Source organism: Dermacentor silvarum, chromosome 5 (genome assembly GCF_013339745.2).
Source record: "Dermacentor silvarum isolate Dsil-2018 chromosome 5, BIME_Dsil_1.4, whole genome shotgun sequence".
Lineage (NCBI taxonomy): Eukaryota > Metazoa > Arthropoda > Arachnida > Ixodida > Ixodidae > Dermacentor > Dermacentor silvarum.
In genome coordinates, this window is record NC_051158.1 from 101,458,471 (window position 1) to 101,473,035 (window position 14,565).

The window sequence follows — 14,565 nt, forward strand, 5'->3', positions numbered from 1 at the left end:
ATCTCGAACGTGGTGCTAAACTTCCGCTAAGCAAACGTGATGTCACTACCACTCGGCTTTAATTTTGCAATTTAAGGATGTGCCTTAAATTGAATAACTCTAAAATGATTCAGTACGTTTTGTTGATTAACTCGCTGGACATCTCGATTTTTAAGGTGCACCTTTTGTACCCGAAAAAGCAAAACAGAGCTGTGGCAGGTGATCTTCAAAAGAATATATTCAAACTGAAAAAAAAAAGAAAACGCAGGTGGTGTATTCGGTGTTTGGACATATCTAGTTTGGACGTAAAATTGTAGGGTACAGTCGAGATCATTTTGAGCGTGAACACGGAAGCGCGTGGCTTTCCGTACTACCAGCGCAGTTAAGCGGCGGCACCGAGGAGCAGTGCGCATGCGCAATGCGTCCGGCGTATGAGAATTCCACCTTCGCGCGCACTGCGTCACGCATGAACGCGCGTGTCTTTTGCTCCACGCGTACTGCAATAAGGGCGCCGTATGCCCTCTTCGAGAGCGTTTACAACTTGAAATTACCTTCCCCACGATGTATGAATAAACTTAATAAACTTAGGTGTGGGCGTATCAGCGCCCACACCGCTTTCCCAGATGCTCATTTTGTGCTCCAGCATCACCTTGCGCCCATGCACGCAGCTAATATTGTGAAAGAGTACCTAGAAACTCCAAGGGTCCCTCTGCTCTCTTGGCCGGCCAAGGGCGCTGACATGAACGCCTAAGAAAATGTATAGGGGGCGCATAACAGCAGCCATGGTGGGACACCCTCTTTATTCGGCGACTGCGGACGAGCTGTGGGCAGCTGTTTGCGAAGAGTGGGAGCATCTGAGAGCAAATAACTTTGTGCCTACCCGGTACTCTGCACTACCGTCTAGAATGCCAGCACTGGTTTCTGCGAAAGGGGAATATGACAAAATATTAACAAAAAAAAAGAAACAAAATAATTGCAGTTTACAGCTGGTACTTCTCTAAGTATTTGAGTATTTTGTGAAAAGTGCGCCAAATAACAGTTCAGACGTTTGCGCCCCTTAACTCGTTTATCTGCAGTGTGTGACGAAAGGAACACGGGGGAAAAGCAAGAAAAAAGAAATAAAAGAACCGGGTAGTGATTTCTAGGTAATTAATGTAACGCTATAGCATGAGGAGTACACCGTTTCAACTGGAAGCACCCCAACTTTGGCTACAGTCACAATGCGGTCACCACCGAGGAAACCAAAAATAGTCAGCAGATGACAAGCCAGAGCTCCGATGACGTGAAGGGCGCGAAGGGAAGCTACCATCGCCGCGCATGTGCGCAGATATTGTGAGGCGCCGCCTAACCGCGCTGGTAGTATATAAAGGCGCGCGCTCCTGTGTTTACGCTCAAAAAGATCGCGACGGTACTTGTCAATTGAAGTTATGAACTGCCCGAATACGCACTGCACATGACTCCAACTACGATAACTGTACCTTAACATGTACAGAGCTAATGGCTGCCAGTTTCATGTCCAAGAAATTTCTGGGACACTTCATTCCGCTGAAAGACTACCACATCTTTATTTCAGTCGCGGATGCAAATTGTTATGCAGAGCGATGGCATACAGTGCCGACTCTAGCATTTTATCGTGGGACATGTGATACCCAGGCCCTTTACAAACGCGCAGAGAAAAGGTCTGAGGACGATGTAGCCAGTCGGTCCAAATATTCTGGCAAAGAAGGTCACGAAGTCGCAGGCAAGCTGTGTCACAATGGCGATGGGAGCGGTTGTGAAAACATAGCTCACGAGACACTGAAAAAGTGAACGAGGAATTACAACACAGAAATACAATGGGCAGATCCCACGCACTGTGGGGACCAATCTTTCGCGAAGCATTTCGCAAGCAGCTAGCTATCCAGCACTTTTTCGAGTTCTCCAAAGCGTTACCAGATAGACTTACTATCTTTGAGTAGGTCAAGTAAGTGTGTGCGGGAAGTGAACGTGTGCTTCATAACACCAGCGAGATGACGACCAAGGCGAAGACATTAGTGTGACGGTAATGGTATCACCATTTTTTTTTTTTTTGAGTCGGGCGAAGAAACGTTACAACCAGTCTGGTTACGACTTGGGCCAATCCAGAACTCGCGAAGCGAGCCCCCGTGTTTCAACCCGGCTTTCAGACTATTAAATTCTTTTATTTGGGAGAATTCGGAAACGATGCGGGACACGAACCTAGTTGCCTACCGCAAATCGCCTGGGTGAGCGAACGAATGCTTCGCATTCAGATGATGCGTTCAACACATTTCTATACTCTGTTTCAGTAGTTACGTGCTGTACTGTGGAAGGTACAGGCCTCTTCGACCACTCAGGAGAGCGAACACATCTTAAATGTGTCCTTCCGCGTCCTGTCGTCTGCTATAGCGGCGAGCGCTGCAGCGCGGAAGCGGCCGGAGCATCTCCGAAGACTGTTCCCCTTACCAATCTCTCTCGACGTGGTGCAACGCTACGTTAGTCGTATCTGGCGACTCACCGTGTCCAAATAAAATTATTAGTCTTTAATAATATTTTATAACTTAAGGACGCAGTTTTCTCACTTTGCGTGCAGAATCGCAGTGCGCATACCTGCCACACATGCGCTCGGCGACTAGTTGCTCGCGCTCCGGCGGCTCAACGTCATTGAGGCGCGATGAGTGACCTTGCGCGACATGGCGTAGCAGAGCTATTGCTCTAAAACGAAGCAAAATAAACTAATAGATTGGACATCTAACATGCAGAGAAGCCTTCAAGTAAACATGTTCTGACTAGACCACTTCTTAAGGCCATTAAGACAAGCAACGGGTTCCGAACACCGGCACTACATCTCGCTTCGCAGGAATCTGCGCTCGATGGCGACGCAGCCTTGGCTCTGCTGCACGGAACTACTGAATCAGGGTATATAAGTGCGCTCTTTCGGCCACGTTTTCTGAATTAAAATTAATAAATATCACTTTAATTAGGTTTCAACGAATTCAGACTACATTTCAGAACTCCATTTTCACTTGCTTGCGTAGCTCTTGCTTTTGGGTTTCAAACAATGTTCGCGAAAGCGACGAAGGCAGCCCTTGTGCGCCACAGCGGCATTGTTTTGGCACGGAAAAAAAGCTACCCATATTTTAAGGTGCCGCAAGCAACGGAAAGCGAGATATTCAAATGTGCTTCACAAAAACACTTTCTGGCCGTTTCTCCAGGAGGTTGCTAACGACATATAATTTGTTTCATCGACAGATGGCTTTGGCTTTTTTGAGCAGTATTGTCAGAAAATATTCGTCTCTATCTGTTTGCTTTATTCAACACTCATCGATCCTGCTGTAATTACGGCACGGCACCTCCGTTATCCGAGAGTGCAACAAATATTCAGTGACGTTTGATTTTAATCCGACCAGTTCGAAACGCGTGGCAATGTCTTGGACGCAAAAAGAGGTGACTCATCACGTCGTCCAATCCTGTTGCGGCGATCTACTGGTACCTGACACCTCTAATGCGTGCACCCGTTGCGTAGCCTCCGAATATCGCACGGCCGAAAGTCGCTCTGTGGCAATGGTGGAGGCAACGCAAACGTTATGGCCACGCTGCCAAAATCTGAGTCCATTGAGCACTCGCCAGTATACGAGATGTGCGATCAAGTTCCCCTGCGTTTCCAAGAGATGTAAGCAAGTGGAAAGGCCAGTTTGGCAGCTGTCGGTGACAAAGTCATTGCATGGCCTTCAACCACCCCAGTTAGGCTATCGGATATGAAATGCTTCACGCGGAATAATTTATTTAGCTAAAAAAATTACAGGGAACATGATTCGTGAAAGTCAAGAGCAAACGTTCGGTCTTTTTGATGTAGCATACTGAAAGACAGCTACTAGTCACAGTAACAAGAAAGCCACTCACCGCCAAAATTCTGAGGGCTCCGAGCAACGCTGGCTCCTAGAACAAAGAACGGCAGTGGCGTCATATAAGTTAACCCGCGTGCGCTCACGTAAGCTGAAAATATATTGCGATGTGATCCCCCGCTGTTACAGATTTTTTTTTTTTTTTGCGATACAGAATGCATATGAAAGATTGAACTAGAAGCATGCTGGGCAAGATGATCCTTGTAGTTTCTCCGCTGATGCGCGAATTTCGGAGTACCAGTAGGCACACTAAAAGTGAACCTAAATTGACTGCAGTAGGATTTAATTACATGTTTAGGACATTTCATTACTTGCTGCGCGAATCGCGTACAATGACGCAATTTGAGCTTCCTCAGAAACGTGCCATTGCACGTGTTGGCTTTTTACATATTATGCTGTTCTGATGGCTTGCTTGATTGTTTGTTTGTTTTAGACGGCCGATTTTTGAGTTGTGCATAAGCAAAATGAAGTAGCCGGCGTCTCTCGTAATGCCAGCTTCTCCTACACACACATTACAAAAAAAAACTAATTATTTTTGTGGCGTTTATTCGAAGGCGTAACTTTCTTTGCATGACCAATCAAAATTTTATGAAATTTTCATCAGGTTCTTCTAAAACTGTAGATGCAAAGTGCTCACACTCGAACATAAGACACAAGTATATACTGATATTGCGTAGTGTTGCGCAGGTAAACGGAAGGCTGCATAAGCTGTAACAGCTGAATATGCTTCGACATAATAAGAAAAAAAAGCGGCTTCGAGAAGGTGGTTCAAAATTCAATTGAATTGTTTATCCTTATCTCTTTTTCGTCGTGGCAAAGATATAGATTTTCAACAGGTGTCGACAAACTTGAGAGGCTCGACGCGCAGAAGCACGTTGCATTTGCGCAAGAACACTCCTGTTCATATACAATGATAGGAAAAGCGTAATCGTATTGTCGGTTACAAGAACAAAGTTGTTCGAGCAGACCTCTGACGTGAGCGTCATAAAAAAATGCGAGTAAATCAGTTAAATCATAGTAAGGGGAACGCGCAGGGGGTGTATCCGCTCTCGCATTAAGTTTTCTTGCGATAGCAATTATATGGACACTTCAACCGGATTTCTGCCGTCGCCGTCGTCGTCGCCATCGTCGTCGCCGTCACCGTGAGCTTCCGTATAGATTCCAAGGGCGATAAAATCGTCGCCGCGCGCCGTATGCTTGAGCGAAAGCGCGCGGGGGACGCGTGCTATCACGGAGGGCGAACTCCCCCGCGCGCTATCACGGAGAGCGAACGCACGGCGGAAAGCAAACGCGACCGCCGCGCGAAAGGCCGTGGGGGTATGGGAGGGAGGGAGGCGTGGCGACGCTGTGCTCCGGCACCAAAGGCGTATCTTGCAACCGGGCGTAAGGGGAACTTGCCACTCAATCTCCCACGCGAAAGCAAGAAAGCGGGAAGGCAGCGCGGGAAGCAGGGGGGGGGGGGGGCAGCTTCTCCTCTGCCAACAACTTCTCCTCTGCACAACTCCTCTGCACTTTGCCCCGCGGTGGTGGTCGCCCGCACCGTCTCATCTCCACACGGCTCTGACCTTTGTATGCGTTGTGCATTCGCTGCGCAGTTTCCGTTGAAGCTGACACCGCGCGAACCTTCACCCGCTGCGGCGGCTGCGCTTGCTGCCAGCGTTTTGACAGTCGTTGTCTGCGGTCATTCAGTGTGATCTATTCATGTTTGCTTGTGCGCGCTGACACCACGCTTGTTATTTCAGTTAGTAAGCGAATGGGTCCAAATTTATGCAGCCGATAAAACTAATATCTCTACTCTGAATAGCTCTCTGCTAATTTGCTATCGCAATTGATGCTTCGCCTTTCGGGCGAAACTGCGACTTTTTTCTTTACGTACAGGCGCGATAAGAAGAAAGGCGAGTAGATAAAACGTTTCCTTACATCCACTGGCTTGTTTTGGACGCACGTCAGTCCAGTATCCTTCAAGCACTGAAATGCAACAAGAAACAAAAACATCTAACGTGAGCACGACCACTGAATGTATGTAAACTGGGAAAATACAAAAGCAAATGTGAATAAAATGGACGCTAAAGTTTTATGCACCCACATATTTTAGACGCAACAAAGGCAATAGGCACAAGCAAAGCTGGGGTAGCAAAGCCTTTCAGGTGATGTGGCCCCCAAGTGGGGCACATGCTTTTAACTTTCACGTATAAAAGGCGCAAAAATGTCTTGGTATTTAAATAAAACTCGTTCCTCGTTCATGGTTTGTAGAGCGTTATGTGTATACTCTCAATTATATAAAATATATTCGTCCATTGAATAGTGTTATAACGTAGTCTATGTGTTGTCTTAATAAAGTAGCAAGGCGTCATTACAAAAGGCAATATACGAAGAGCTACAGGGTGTTTTTCTCAATAAATTGTTTAGACTAATAAACAATTCCAAACCTTGGAATCACAAGCTCTGATCTCTGGAGAATCCCAAAAAACTTAAATGCTCGTCAGCCACTTCGGGGAACTCTACAACAGTCAACCTCAGAAGTAAGCCTTTCATGTTAGTTTCCTCTATCCATGACCTGCGGTTTTTCTATCCCAAGAACCCGTCATTCTTGAGAGCATCGACACACATCTGGTGCCGATATATTTTATTTCTGTGACACAATAGCTTACCTCGAGTAGGGGCCACCTGGTTTAGTAGCTTAGAAATGCGTGAAAGCGGATATTGTCCTACTTAGGTTGCTATCAAAGGGAAAAGCAGTACTTATTTTCGACCAATCGAATGGTCACGATTTCAAGCGTCTGTGAAGACGAATGCAAGTGCAGCCTTGTACGTGACATAAGAGTTGTGATTGTAAACGCAATGCATGCTGCAACGTACTGCTTCTCGTGGTGATCTGTTCGCACGGGTGTTGACATTAAATTATAAAGGTTCCATACAGACAGTCGCAAAAAGTGAATTCCCGGCATCAGGGTGGTATGGCGCACGCAGAAAATGGTGTCACACCGCATGGACAAACGAGAAAACGAATGGTAGAAATAGGTCTGCAACTCGCTGCATCCCCACGATCCGCTGCTTTGCATATGGGAAACCTTCACTCTTGGCCCTAGCAACGCTACCCCTTTAAGGCGCTGGCTCTCGAAAAAATCTTTCCGAGAAGCTTATGGTCGCAGATGACAGATGCTACTAAATGATCTGGTATTGTGCGTATTTTTCACCACGAAAGGTGAAATGCGTGGTCCTTTCTTCATGGAGCATCTGGATGCTCCTCTGTCAGTATGCAGGCGTTCACCTTCACGCAGAGACGCCGATAAAACGCACACCGACGTAGGCCTCCGTGACCAAAAACGTTGCTAGGTCATCTCGACGCTTCATGTAGGGACGGTGTGCTTCTGGACGGAAGCGTAGCCATTTGGTCCGAAAGCAAGGAAAACCTCCGCGCAAAGTAAATGTTTATCACCGATTGCTTTTGCAAGCGGTGTTGAGAAGTTAATGAAAAGAATGATGCTCACATGCCTTGAGTGGTACAATGTCAATTGAGACGCAGTGGTAAGTATTTAATTTGGATGTTCTCCAGCCTAGTAGTGCCTCAATTGCCTCAATCTCGGCTCTTCGATTCATCTATAGAAATAAGTCATGCGCCTTTTTAAAGCACTTTTTCTAGACTGAGAGTGCATTTATCATGTTCCTTATGAAGCCATCATTGACACTGTCGTGGCGGCTTACATTGGCTGCTCGTGGTTGTCACACTTTTTCGTGGATTAGGATCTATCTGGTCCGATCAATGAGGGCAGCATTGCGGGCAAGTTGGTAGTCCATTACTAAGGTGTTATTGCGCAACAAAAGGACAAGGACGGCTTGTCCTTTGTTGCCGTCCTTGTCCGCCGTCCTTGTCCTTTTGTTTGAGCTGAGCGACCTTGAAAACCAATTGACGGAAAAGCCACATTGAGGGACTGCATGACTCGTGTAGTACTCGATAGTTCGGCCGTTTTCAATAAAAACAAAAGTTTGATCGGACCATTACTAAGGTGTTATTGCGCAACAAAAGGACAAGGACGGCGGACAAGGACGGCAACAAAGGACAAGCCGTCCTTGTCCTTTGTTGCCGTACTAGGAAAGTGCAATCACGTCAGAGCTCACAAACCGGCATCTACACGCCACGTACACCTGTACGAAATGACGACTCTTATCCTGTTTTACTCGAGGTGAAGCAAGTTTATTGTATCGCCTGCAAGTAGGCGTTCTTTTACGAACGCATATTCATTTGTAAGTCCAATGGCAGGCAGTGCCAAACGTACCACGAGTGGCATATAACAAAGCTTAAAATATCTCGCGGGCGATTTATCATCGTACCAGGAAGCACGCCCTTTTACAGCTTTAGGGAAATTAAATGACCAACATTTTTACAGAAAACCGGTTTCTGGGCGTGAGGCTTCGTGCATCGGCGATTTGCAAAGCCACAAACGCGCTGAGGCGTTTCTTGACATGCGCAAGCCTCTCATACATGGCAGGTGCAGATAGTTCTTGCCGTCGCGGAAGCTGCAATTCCATATCAGTGCGCAGGCGAAACGAGTTGTGTTGTTTGGAGCCTAGCAGTGCAAAAGTAGTCCAGAGAATCCCCCCATGCTGTCTACAGTATAGTCTAGGCGTTGGTTTGAAACGTTCAGCATTTTTCCGAAACGCGCTGCGTAAGCCAGCATTTTGCTATGGTTTAGCTTTAGCGTGCGCAGCAAGTTCAAGAGAACGAGGGTAACAGTGCCCCGCACAATGGGTACGCATTGTTCAGGCAACATCTGCTTTTTTTTTACACTGATCTATCATCGGGGCCGCGACATAGAACATTAAAGAGGCCCTACGGCGCACGGTTTGAGGAAAATTCTTTGTTTCTTACCTGGGCGAAAGGGGTGCTCGTTACAAGCCTGATGTCAATGGGCTTGCCACACACCGCCTTATTGCTAAACTTCACGGAGCTGCATAACTTGACTAAACCTCCTGTTACTTGTTCGATGAACTTGCAAAGGTCCTTGAGAAACGATGACCCGTTACCTGAAACAAAAAGTTGTCGCAGTTTCGTCCGAAAGGCGAAGCCTCAATTGCGATAGCAAATTTGTAGAGAGCTATACGGAGTAATGATAGTAGCTTTATCAGCTGTATAAACTTGGACATGCAGCAGCACCGGCAACACGCAGAACTGTTGTCGACGCCGATCGGCGTTTTGCCCGCGTTCGCACAAAACGCGTGCGGCGTTGGTGACTGTTGCCGGAGCCTCTGGGGGCGGCTCGGAGGTTTTCGACATCAGAACGGGACACTCGTCGCGCTGCGTCGGAAGTCTTTACCCCCGTCTCGCCTCACAACGTTTTTATATAAATACGCACTTGGTGCCGCAGCTAAACGTCGCCTCCCTTCCCTCAGGCATAAAAATCGCATTTGTGTTCCATATTGGACACAACCATCTGGTGGCCCCTTTGGAGGGTGGCGCCTTGGGGTAGTTGCTACTACATGACATTCTGCGCACTGTGCGCAAAGACGAGACAGAAAGAACGTTTGGCACACGCCGTGCGAGCGTGTGCGTGTGTCATTCTTTATTTGTGCCCTTTCTTATGTGCGCTTAAGTTCCTCTGGAGACATTTCTTGCTTTCATAGGAACGTTGTATAAAGAATACCGTATGTTATTAGAATTCACAACAAACACTCAAAGAGCTCCAGCGACAGGGGGAGACCGATGGCGCGCGCACAGCGATTCCCCCCCAGGCGCGGTTAAGACAGAAATAATAGTTCAGCGGCCGCCAAAGTGCGACCCCTGAAATATGACGCGCAGTGTCGTTTTAAGCTCGAACTGCTTCAGGCTCAATCGCGTACTTCGTATTTCTTTAAACTATCTCGAATGTGACGCGCTGTGATTGTTCATTGGGTACGTCTTTGGGTACATCGTTGAGCTTCTGAGGTCGCGGGCTCCATTACCGGCCGTGTGGGCCCGTTCATCATTGGGGAAGGGGGAAAGGGGCGGAATGCAAGAACGTTGCTATGCCGTAGCTGTGGGTGCACGTTAGAGGGACGCGCAAGAGTGACAAACATTTTTCACGTTTATGGTAAATTACGTATTCATCATGCCGGAAAAGAATCCCCCAAACGTGAATGTAGGGTTTGATAGAAAATACGCAACAACGATGAACAGGTCTGAAAAGTGATTGTGTTGCTATGTTGAAAACGCGACCTTCAATACAAAAAAAGGCTCATCTCTAGATATCGCATACAAATGTGCCCTGTACTTACTGAAATCATTTCTCGCCAGCAGGTACTTGACATACTCGGAGAGCAAATAAACTTGAGATGGCAGATCGAAGTTGGCCAGGCCTTGGAATACGCACTGCAAAGTACCATGAACATTTGTAACTTCATCGACACACGAAACTGATTAACGCAATAGTAGAATTATTCATTATACAGAAGTTAGCCATACCGACGGCTCCCGTCCACTAAAATGTCAACCAAAACGATGTCAGCCCTTCCACTGGGGTGGAGATGGAAGACCAGCGAAGCTGTACTATGGTGGGAATTATGTATTTTCAATTATGAGTGTTAAGGTGTGATGGTGTAATTGTTTATTTGAACTACTAAAGAATGAGAAATACGTATACATAATCTGGTGGGCTTCATTTATTTAGTGACCACAGTGACCATGGCCTTATGGTCGTATGGTACACCGCCGTACGGTGTACGGCAACGGTAGGCACGTTCTTCATAAACACGATGTCTATACACATCCGGTGTGTTGTAGTTGGTACCGTCGGTTCCTTCACACACGTCAACCCGAACCGCTCGAGCACAAACGAAGTGAACCGTGCACTTTCCGTCGGGGCGTGCAATGTCAGCGTTCAAATCACCCGTCATTATGATAGATGCTGATCGTCGTCGAACATAACCCTTCACATTGCCGGCTCTGCTGCGCTCGCGGCGTATTTGGCCAACTACCTCTTGTTCGACTTGGGCTTGCGAACCACTGGACGTACGTTTGCTGCGTACGTTCTTTAGAAGGCGTTTGCGCCTCCATTCGCGCTTTTGACACGCAGTCGCTCGTTGCGTTGTTCCTCCGAACGAACGGCACGCCGCCGGGCCATCGTGAGTCGTAAGGGCAACTGATAATAGCGCGAGCGCGAAGTTCATGTCACGGAATGGCTAAACGCCGTTGTCGACAGGGTTAGTGGTGAGGCGGGCGAGAGCCCGAAGAGAGTCGGCGGGCCGTTGTCGACAGGGTTAGTGGTGAGGCGGGCGAGAGCCCGAAGAGAGTCGGCGGCACAGGCGCCAGAGACCGGCAGGGCTGCGCGCAGGCGCCGCACTGGGAGAGCGTGAGCACACGCACAGTCATGCGTGGCAGCCGCTTATCTATCGCCCGACCTACGGCCGCCGCGCCGCGCATTTATAAGCGGCCCTGTCAATGAACGCACGAGCAGCAGTCGGAAGGGCGAGGGAAAGCGCGCATGCCAGCAGCCGAGGCGCACCGCCTGCCTAGCCTCGCAGCAGGGCTCAACTGTAATCGGGCGCGTAAGTGGTTCGTGTGGAAAGGGAAAAGTTGACGCTATCTTCGGCAGCCCTTGAGGGAGCACTGCAGAAGATAGCGTCAACCTTTCCTTTTCCACAGGAACCACTTACTCAACTCTACTCAGGGAGGAACGCGGCAAAGAGAAGGTCAACCGGCGCAAGAGAAGAGAGATAACAGGGGCTCCGGTGGCCGGGAGGGAGGCGGGGCCGTGCGCTCAAAAAGACGACGACGCTCGAGCCAATGCTGATAGTTTTTTTTTTTTTCTACACACGGACACGACCCTCTGGGACTGAGCCCTTAACAGCCTTCGCTGTAAAACACAGCACACAGATATGCTTAGAAAGGCAAGTGGTTCAAAGGAAACTGCTTAGAATGGCAGCTGCATATAGTGACATCTGCTTAGAAGGGCAGCTGCTTAGATTGACAACTGCTCGCGATGTTTTATTACAACATGCTGTCTCTTCCAATCAAGGGACACTCTGTGGCAACAGCAGCTTAAGAATCAGAAACTGACAGATGAGTTTCCAGTTACCTTATTTCTATGATGTGTTTACGCTAGAGCTCTCATTGTTATATCAGAATGCCTGCGTTTCATGTGTCTTTATATCTTCCCCATAGGGCCACTCCTACTGTTACCACTTTCCGATACCTCTAGCTGGGACCTGCTGGTCGCCATGGTTTAAATAAATACCTGCGTATTCAGGATGATGCGCTAGTGCTTTGTTTCTTATATTTTGAGCTAAAGGTTCACTACGACTCCCGCTTCATTGAAGGACGGCTCAGGTTGAACTAAGCCGCTTGTTCATTAAAATGACACTAGCCGCAAACATGTAATTTGTGCAGACATCAGAGTGCCTTTGCAAATTCAATGAGTCTTTTTGTTTCTTGAGAAAAGGTGGAAAATATTTTTATGTCGAAAAGGCGAAAGTTGCTTTTATGATTTTCTTTACAAAATTGCGTTTGCGACGGCCCCTGTACGACATCAGATCTATAAGTTTATTCCCGCATTATTGATAATAAAAAAACTTACCTGAATTTCAATAAAATATCAGGCTTTCTGCTATTTAGAAAGGCTCTGCGCTTGTGGAAGGCGCCGAGAAAATATGTGGCACGTATGGGAAATCTACAGAGGCATGGCTACTTGTCAGTCATTTATGGCGCTTTTCTTGAACACTCTGCTCAAATTATAATTTTATTTGAATTATTATTCCAAAAGTATAACGTACCAATCTGGGTATGACTTTGCATTAATCCTTAGCGCATTTTAACCCCCACTGCATGAACTTCCGCTGTCATAGTTAGTATAAATTTTAGTAGAAAGTCCATTTGCAAAACATATATTTCCCAGTGACTTTTCAAGAGACGTCTTTAATTTCACGAGGCCGGCGAGTAAACACCGCATATTCATTTTCTGCTTTCGTGGCGAGTACTCGGAATCTATGCCCTTGTTGTACTTAAATCCGAATCGCCAAGAGCAACAGACCTTCGTCAAACTATCAAATACTCACAAAGTTAGCTAGCCAAGGAACTTGTTACCAAATACCATGCAATAATAATAAAGACATTATAATCACAGTTTTATCGCTGTATTTGTGTAAAACTGCAGTTGAAAAGTATATGGCACGGTTTATATTTTCTAAATGGATTTACTTCGAATGTACTGCCTATTTTATTTAGCAAGATATTTTTACTCTTGTTGTGGTTTTGCTGACTTTTCCATTGTGTATAATTGTTTTTTTAAGTTTACTGTTACTCCAGTATCTGTTCGCTGTGTGCATAAAGATGAGCGATCTTATATTATGCCAACTCCCTTCTGTAAAGCCATAGATGGCCTTGAAAACATGGACATAGATAAGTAGATAAACACCTAAACAAATATTAAACAGCCCTGTTCCAGTGCAATCCAGATTAAGTACAGGATATAGTTACGGCAAGCTAAATGGGTCGTATATATTGGAAAAACATGAATGTGACAGTGTCCTGTCAGCGCACGTGCAGTTGGAGGCTGCCAGGCACGCTTTCGACCTTTTACATAAACAAAATGGCCTGGTATTTCGCGACAGATAGTACCAAACAATGTCATGGCCGAATGACATGTATCAGCAAAACTTCAGTAGTAATAATTGCAGTATAGACAAACGAAAAACAGAGCTCATTTAATGACGCACCGTGTCCAACGAAACTTCCCGTTCATTATGTCCAATGTGGCAGGGGCGATATTAGTTTCATTTTTGCTTCAGTTTCATGTTGCAGCGTGCACAACATAATTATTTTTTTAATTCAAAGAAAATTTGCATTTTGGAATACTGACTATTCCATTTGAGGACTTAATCGGGTAGGGTAACGCACTATTCGTTATTGAAAAGTTTCGAATACTCGCACATGTCTCAATGCATTCATAGCGGAGTGTAATCGATATGTATTGCAATACGCAAACCGTTGAAGCGGTGCTTCTACATCAATAGCGTGCATTCCGTCTTACCCTTCCGAGGTCAGACAAGAATTCAGCGATACCGTCCTGCAAAGGATATACAAAAAGAGGAAGGCTGTAAGAAAATGGCACCTGCACCTGTACCTGTGCATATGCACTGCGCGAAATAATTCGAGTGTGCCAATTACGCCTGGAAAATTCATTTCGTGCCGATAACGCACCATTTGGAAAATGCGGACATTACTTTCTCAGTTGCGCTTGACGTTAAGTTAGCTATTAAAGAAAACGGAAATGAATTTAGGTTGACGTCATGTTAAATATACCGTTTGAGAAATTGAACCGACATACAATTCTCATGTCCTCCTAATACGAAATACAGTATTTATTGCTAGATTCAAATTTTCGATTCCTTAATGATGCCTCAAAATCCGTAGGCGTGTAAAGCTTTTTTTTCGAGAAAGCTCCCTTGTGTTACAGCAAAATAAAAAAAATAGGTCAGATGCCTGCATTTAAAGTTTTATTTGTGGGTACAATTACAAAAGCGGAGCTGGATATTGTGACAGCAACGATTTTCAGAAGGCGTCCTGCGTAAACAGAGCATAACAGCTTTAGCTTACCGTTTTCGCGGTGCACAGATCTCCAGATTTCTTCAGGCACTTGAGACAAAACAAAACAGACAAATCAGACACTCTCAGCCAAGCAAAACAGCTAATATTATCTGCTCTTGAAGGCTT

At 46.4% G+C, this 14,565-nt stretch overlaps 1 protein-coding gene across 4 annotated transcripts in view; it reads right to left on the bottom strand.

The window, feature by feature from the left end:
• Nucleotides 1-1,519: 1,519 nt before the first annotated feature.
• The window catches only part of LOC119454288 (uncharacterized), a 28,921-nt gene continuing 15,875 nt past the window's right edge, over nucleotides 1,520-14,565 (bottom strand). Inside the window, exons 3-9 of one of the 4 annotated variants that reach the window (XM_049668322.1) lie at nucleotides 14,449-14,487; nucleotides 13,883-13,918; nucleotides 10,134-10,227; nucleotides 8,752-8,906; nucleotides 5,802-5,849; nucleotides 3,880-3,915; nucleotides 1,520-1,776 (exon numbers count right to left, since the gene is read on the bottom strand). In XM_049668322.1, coding sequence (XP_049524279.1) covers nucleotides 1,600-1,776; nucleotides 3,880-3,915; nucleotides 5,802-5,849; nucleotides 8,752-8,906; nucleotides 10,134-10,227; nucleotides 13,883-13,918; nucleotides 14,449-14,487 — 585 coding nt within the window. In that variant the 3' untranslated portion in view covers nucleotides 1,520-1,599. The remainder of the gene's footprint in view (nucleotides 1,777-3,879; nucleotides 3,916-5,801; nucleotides 5,850-8,751; nucleotides 8,907-10,133; nucleotides 10,228-13,882; nucleotides 13,919-14,448; nucleotides 14,488-14,565) is intronic. The other 3 variants (XM_049668321.1, XM_049668319.1, XM_049668320.1) reach the window with 3 other exon arrangements.